Source organism: Xenopus laevis, chromosome 7S (assembly GCF_017654675.1).
Source record: "Xenopus laevis strain J_2021 chromosome 7S, Xenopus_laevis_v10.1, whole genome shotgun sequence".
NCBI lineage: Eukaryota > Metazoa > Chordata > Amphibia > Anura > Pipidae > Xenopus > Xenopus laevis.
The window spans coordinates 41169905-41177355 of NC_054384.1; the positions used below are offsets into that span (position 1 = coordinate 41169905).

The 7451-nt window shown below is 41.7% G+C and overlaps 2 protein-coding genes across 2 annotated transcripts; both read left to right on the forward strand.

Moving 5' to 3' along the window:
- The first annotated feature begins 425 nt into the window (after window positions 1–425).
- LOC121396313 lies at window positions 426–2980 on the forward strand. Its single transcript, XM_041571152.1, has 2 exons — window positions 426–660; window positions 838–2980. The coding sequence occupies exon 2, from the start codon at window positions 1118–1120 to the stop codon at window positions 2972–2974; it is 1857 nt and encodes a 618-aa protein (XP_041427086.1). The 5' UTR covers window positions 426–660; window positions 838–1117; the 3' UTR covers window positions 2975–2980.
- Window positions 2980–5592, forward strand: LOC121396314. The gene is made up of 2 exons (XM_041571153.1): window positions 2980–5210; window positions 5431–5592. The coding sequence occupies exons 1-2, from the start codon at window positions 3476–3478 to the stop codon at window positions 5550–5552; spliced, it is 1857 nt and encodes a 618-aa protein (XP_041427087.1). The 5' UTR covers window positions 2980–3475; the 3' UTR covers window positions 5553–5592.
- The last annotated feature ends 1859 nt before the right edge of the window (window positions 5593–7451 follow it).

A 7451-nucleotide genomic window follows, 5' to 3' on the forward strand; every position in this document is an offset into this window, starting at 1 on the left:
GCTAGAGAGTTATGTGTTTGAGTATCACATAGTGGGGCTCCGGTATCAACATTGAGCAAATTTGCCTGTGGGCAATAACCCATAGCAACCGATCAGTGCTTGGCTTTTTTCAGGCATCTGCAGGCAGAACAATGAATGCAACAATTTGATTGCCATTAGTAACTGCCCATGGGCAATTTTGCCCATTGTTGAAAAATGGCCCCCAGTGTTTTTCACAATGCAGTTTTTTCTTTTTCCAAAAATGTATCATGTTTATTATGGCTAAAAGTTTGTAGTATGTTACCCCTAACAATCTGGGCACAAAATTGTAAGCTAGTAAATTACAGAGCTGCATGCAATTCTAAAAATATGGCAGGGCATATAAAATGGGTGCAAAGCTTTCAATCAGTAGTATACTCAATGGCACGCATAAAGTATGGGTGTACTGTTAGGACAGTTATATGTCTTTTCATTTGATTACAGGTATGAGCAGTCCTTCAGCTCCATCTACTGGACACTTGTAGCTATTTCCTGGTGTTAGTTATTTGTTTAATAAAGTTAGTTATTGACCTCTGATGTCGTAACTCCAGGTCACAGGAAGTAGGTGTTTCCAGCCTGTGCAGTTCATCTCATGTGCTCTCAGCTTTCTCCATGCTAAACAGGCCCTATGCAGCATTGTTGGTGAGTGTATACAGTTCTATTTGCTTAATATACTCAGCTTTTGCATCTTAGATAGAGAAGTTTGTTTCTGTTTGGTAACAGATTTATTACATCTGTATAATGTATATGCATGTGTACTGTATGTATATTGGTTTACCAGTCCAGCCTCTTATACCTCTTTATTTGTATGTATTTCAGTTTTACCCTTTCATCTTTAAATACCCATTAAACAAGTTAACAACTTACACAGTGTGGTGCTTTGAAGAAGGGTTATCTGCCTGTCAATCTTACTTCAGACAGTGAGCAGGACAGAACAGTAGACAACATCACGCATAGCTGATGCAATACAGCATAGTAAAACAACAGCTGGTATCAAGAGGCCCACACGCAGAGTGGATTAGCAAATACCACAGAGATACAGTACAGCTTCAGTTAACACAGTACCACGTGCTAACTCTTATCAAGATTAGACGGCAAAATGTCCGAACGATCAATCAAGACCAGATCTAGGGTGTCACATTCATCCAGACTCTCAAACCGCTCCCAGGTGTCTGACGCTGCGCTTTTCCGTGCAGAAGCTGCCGCTGCACTAGCTCAACTCACATTTACTGGGAAGGAAACTGAGCTAAAATTAGAGAAGACACGCTTAGAGGCTATGATGGAGGCAGACAAGGCTCGTCTGGCAGCTGAGAAAGAGGCAGAGAAGGCAAGGTTAGAAGTGGAGGCAAAGCTTCAAATGGCACGCTTAGAAGCTTCAATAGAGATTCTTAATTTACGTAAGACGGTGGCAATTGCGAATGCCAAGGCAGATGCATTAGATGCAGTTCTCGACACTACAGAACAAGCAAGTCAGAAATTCACTATGCAGCCTGATGTAAAACCAGAAACTGCTATGCAACGTACTAAAGAATATGTGCTGAAACATTCACAGGAGTACAGTCCATCAATGCCAAGCCTAGAAAAGCTTAGTGAATACAGAGACAGTGATGTTATCCCATCATTTGAGCAAAATCATAGTATACCTCTCCAGAACATTCCTTTGCAATGTGACTACAATGTGCCCGTAGTTACCTCTACCCCACCACCAGATGGTGCTCTGTTACAAGATCAAAAGGATTTCAAACAATTGTATCCTGTTGATGTGAAAACTCCTGCAGCCAGATACTATAATGACATTCAGAGGACTTTACCTGTTACTAATAAATACAGCTATCCTCCTGTTACACAACCAGTGGTTCCTGATAGAGGCAGTCATTCTCCAGAGGGAGCATACCAGTACACACCAGATGTGAAGCCAGCGCTTCCTATTAAGCCTGATTCAGACCAACTTTCTGGCAATCGGCAGATGTCAGACTTTGTGAGATTTATGGCACGCAGAGAAATGATAACATCAGGCCTTGTTCAGTTTGATGAGAAGCCAGAAAACTACAGGGCTTGGAAGGCGTCATTCAAAAATGCTATAGAGGATCTACACCTTTCATACAAAGAAGAAACAGATCTCCTAGTGAAGTGGCTAGGTCCAGAGTCCAGCAGACAAGTGAAAGGCATTCGGGCAGTATATGTCAATGATTCTTGTAAAGGACTACAGATGTCATGGCAAAGGTTGAACGAAGATTATGGAGCTCCAGAGAAGATAGAACAATCCCTGTGGGACAGGATTGACAACTTTGGGAATATCTTTGAAAGAGAGTGCAGCAAGAAACTTAGAGAATTCAGTGATCTGGTAATAGAACTGTTGGCAGCAAAAAATGAAGGTTGCTTTCTAGGACTAAATAATCTTGATTCCGCTAGAGGAATAGAAGACCTTGTAAAAAAGCTGCCAGATTCTCTAAAAAGGAAATGGGCATCACATGGGACCAAGTACAAGGAAATACATAATGTACTATTCCCACCATTCTCTTATTTCGTGCAATTTATCTCTCAACAGGCAAAGATGTACAATGACCCAGGGTTTGCTCAGACGTTCCAGACCTTTGGTGACAACAAGCCAGAGAAATACCGCTACAAGAACACCCCTCAGAGAAGTTCCATCAGGGTGCACAAGACTGAAGTATCTCAAGCTACAGGAAACTCTTCAGCTTTTACTGATGCCAAGACCATGGACTTGACTAAAGGATGTCCGATTCATCACAAACCTCATCCTCTGTACAAATGCCGAGGCTTCAGAGGTAAGTCCCTTGATGAGAGAAAGACTTTCTTAAAACAAAACAATATTTGTTACCGTTGCTGTGCCTCAAATGCTCACCTTGCGAAAGACTGTGACAAATCAGTTAGCTGCACTGAGTGCAACAGTGACAGACATGTGTCTGCTCTTCATCCTGGTCCTGCACCATAGTCAGTCAGGCCTCTAGAAAGGAGTGATCATGGCGGGGAGGGAAAGGACAACAGTGCAGAGGCTACAGTAACTGCAACATGTACTGAAGTGTGTGGAGGAGATCTTCGAGACAGATCATGCTCTAAAATCTGCTTAGTCAGTGTCTATCCTACCGGACAAAAGGACAGGGCAATCAAACTTTATGCTATTCTAGATGACCAAAGTAATAGGTCCCTGGTCAGGTCAGAGTTCTTTGAAATCTTCGGTTCAAAAGGCCAGCAGTTTCCATATTCTCTCAGAACCTGTTCAGGGGTGATTAACACTTCAGGAAGAAGAGCGCAAGGGTTTGAACTACAGTCTCTTGATGGCAAAGTCACAATCCCATTACCCACACTCATTGAATGTAATGAGATACCAAATGACAGGACGGAGATCCCAACCCCAGAAGTGGCTCTTCATCACAAACATCTAAAGTCACTTGCTAGTGAGATACCCAAACTTGATCCATCAGCATCTATCCTTATGCTGTTAGGAAGAGACATAATTAGGGTCCATAAAGTGAGGCAACAGATCAACGGACCACATAACGCTCCCTATGCACACAGATTAGACACAGGATGGGTCATAGTGGGCAATGTATGCCTGAAAGGAGTCCATAGACCAGACTTAGTACACTGTCTTTACACCAGAACCTCAGAAGAGAGCTGCAGATCCCTCTTTCCACCTTGTCCATACTTCTACAATGTGAGGGAAAACTATGACATGAATGTATGGGTAACTATGCAATCCTCAGTGTCTACGTACAAATCCTCTTGCAAAGAGTTTGAGGATTATGTAAGCCACAGTATCTTTCAGAGAACTACAGAAGATGAGACGGTTGCTCCTTCTCTGGAAGATCTTGCCTTTATGAAAACAATGAAGGAGGGTTTCTACAGAGCAGAAGACAGTAGCTGGGTAGCTCCTCTACCCTTCAAACCAGAAAGAAAGCAGCTACCAAATAACAAAGAACAAGTCTTGCAACGTTTCAGGTCCCTACAGAGGTCTCTTAAAGTAAAACCTGAGATGAGACAGCATTTCTTTGCATTTATGGGAAAGGTAATCCAAAATGGCCACGCAGAGATAGCTGCACCAGTAACCATTCAAGGGAAAGTTCTTCTTCGTGATCTCACCTCTGAGACTCAAGATTGGGATGCACCCCTGCCTGAAGGTAAGAGACTGTCATGGGAAGATTGGAAAGAGTCCCTTCACCAGTTGAAGCACATACAGGTAACTAGACCCTATGTATCTGTTTCTTGTTCTAATGCTCAATACAAAGAACTTTGTGTGTTTTCAGATGCTTCCACGCAAGCAATTGCAGCAGTGGCCTACTTAAAGGTGATAGATTCTGAAAGTCAGGTCCAGATAGGTTTTGTGCTAGGAAAAGCTAAGTTAGCCCCATGTCCAGAACTTACAGTCCCACGACTCGAACTCTGTGCAGCAGTCCTCGCAGTGGATATAGCTGCATTCATAACAAAAGAAATTGACACCAATATAGACTCTGTCAGCTACTTCACAGACAGCAGAATAGTTTTAGGCTACATTTGCAATGAGAAAAGAAGATTTTATGTCTTTGTTAGCAACAGAGTTCAGCGAATAAGAAGATCCTCTCTCCCTGAACAATGGCACTATGTGTCAACAGAGAGCAATCCAGCTGATCTGGCCACAAGATCTGTATCAGCAGCACACCTGAAAGATACTATGTGGTTCACAGGTCCACCCTTCTTGAGTCATTCTCACCACTTGAAACTAGAGACTGAAACCTTTACATTAGTGGATCCGGCTCAAGATACAGAGATTCGTCCACAAGTTACAACCTTGAGTACAACATCCAAAGGTAAAGAACTAGGGTCTGGACGTTTTTGCAGGTTCTCTAGCTGGAATACTTTGACGAGAGCATTAGCACGCCTCATTCATGTAGCACATCTGTTCAAACAAAAAAGAGAAAGCCAACTAGATCATTGTAAGGGCTGGCACCTTTGCAAAGAACTAAACTTGGTGCATGACTTTAAGAAAGCTAGAACAGTCATCATACAGAATGTTCAAAAAGAGATTTTTGCAAAAGAAATACAGAGCATTTTAGAAAAGGAAGGCATGCCAAATGATAGTCCTCTCAGAGCATTTTACCCTTTCATAGATGAAAATGGACTACTGAGAGTAGGTGGTCGCTTGAGAAATGCAGACCTAGGACCAGAAGAAAGGAATCCAATTATTGTGCCTGGTCATCACTACATTGCTACCCTCATTGTTCGTCACTATCACATCCAGTCACAACACCAAGGGCGCCACATTACAGAAGGAGCCGTCCGCTCAGCAGGATACTGGATAACAGGAGGAAAGAGATGTGTGAGTAGTCTCATCTTTAAATGTGTCATATGCAAGAAGCTCAGAAATACTTGTGAAACACAAAAAATGGCAGATTTGCCACCTGATAGACTGAGAACAGATCCACCATTCACTCACATTGGCCTTGATGTATTTGGGCCATGGACAGTCTGCTCAAGACGTACACGAGGAGGCTCTGCCGACAGCAAAAGATGGGCAGTTCTTTTTACTTGTCTAAATATCAGAGCCATTCATATTGAAGTGATAGAATCCATGGACACTTCAAGCTTTATAAATTCTTTCAGAAGGTTTTTTGCTATACGTGGTCAAGTCAAAACTATCAGATCTGATCATGGTACCAACTTCGTTGGAGCATGCCGTGAACTTGGAATCTCTTCCAACCTTAACTATGAAGAGATAGAAAGTTTCCTTTCCAAACAAGAGGTGTGTTGGATCTTTAATCCTCCTCATGCCTCCCACATGGGAGGTGTGTGGGAAAGAATGATAGGAGTTGCAAGAAGAATATTAGACTCCATGCTTCTACAGTTACCTTCAAAACTCTCTCATGAGGTTCTCATTACTCTAATGGCAGAAGTGACTGCAATAGTGAATTCAAGGCCTCTGACCCCAGTCTCATCAGATCCTGAGGACCCACAAATACTCACTCCAGCTACACTGTTGACTCAGAAGTTTGCATCTCATCCTGTACCTTCTGGGAACTTTGATGGTAAAGATCTCTATAAAAGACAATGGAGACAGGTTCAAAGCCTAGCCAAGGTCTTCTGGGACCGGTGGCGCAAACAGTATCTATCTACCCTGCAGGTAAGAAGCAAATGGCAATCAGATAGACCTAACATCAACGCAGGAGATCTTGTCCTTCTAAAAGATCAACATACCAAGAGGAATGAATGGCCTATGGGTCGTGTAACAAAGACTTTCCCTGATAAAGATGGCAAAGTTCGCAAAGTGGAAATAAAGATTGCCAGAGATGGGAGTTCTACATTATTCTTCAGACCAGTGACAGAGCTCATCCTTCTTCTTCAGTCTGAAGACCCTGCTCCCTGATTGGACTAGAATTATTGTGGTGATCTTACAGACACCAGGCGGGGAGTGTACTGTTAGGACAGTTATATGTCTTTTCATTTGATTACAGGTATGAGCAGTCCTTCAGCTCCATCTACTGGACACTTGTAGCTATTTCCTGGTGTTAGTTATTTGTTTAATAAAGTTAGTTATTGACCTCTGATGTCGTAACTCCAGGTCACAGGAAGTAGGTGTTTCCAGCCTGTGCAGTTCATCTCATGTGCTCTCAGCTTTCTCCATGCTAAACAGGCCCTATGCAGCATTGTTGGTGAGTGTATACAGTTCTATTTGCTTAATATACTCAGCTTTTGCATCTTAGATAGAGAAGTTTGTTTCTGTTTGGTAACAGATTTATTACATCTGTATAATGTATATGCATGTGTACTGTATGTATATTGGTTTACCAGTCCAGCCTCTTATACCTCTTTATTTGTATGTATTTCAGTTTTACCCTTTCATCTTTAAATACCCATTAAACAAGTTAACAACTTACAGAGTGTGGTGCTTTGAAGAAGGGTTATCTGCCTGTCAATCTTACTTCAGACAGTGAGCAGGACAGAACAGTAGACAAATCACGCATAGCTGATGCAATACAGCATAATGGGCTTCATTCCGCTTCTATTTGCAGCACTTTAAAATGTATTTATATTAATAATTGCAGCAGACAGCAGTATCTGTAAGAAGGTTTTGGAATTTTATGTGGGTGGATACATTCACAGATACACTAAAGGATAACTATCCCAAAACAAATATTTAATACGAGCTTCATCTTATGGCAATAAATGATTTCTTGATATATTTAAGAAAAACTAATATTTCCAAAATAATAACTTACTCTTTGCTATTAAGTTTCTGTTCTCCAACTTCTCTGTAATCTCTCACCAATCTTTCTCTCAACATGCAGGTTTTTTTTGTTTTAAATGGACATCAATACACCCTTGGTCTGTTCTCCTTTTACCTAGATGATGTATTAGAGCTAGCTGTCTTTCAAAAGATGACACATTGCCTGCACACAGAGAGACAGATTGCTGAGAGGGTGATAATTAAGAATAAC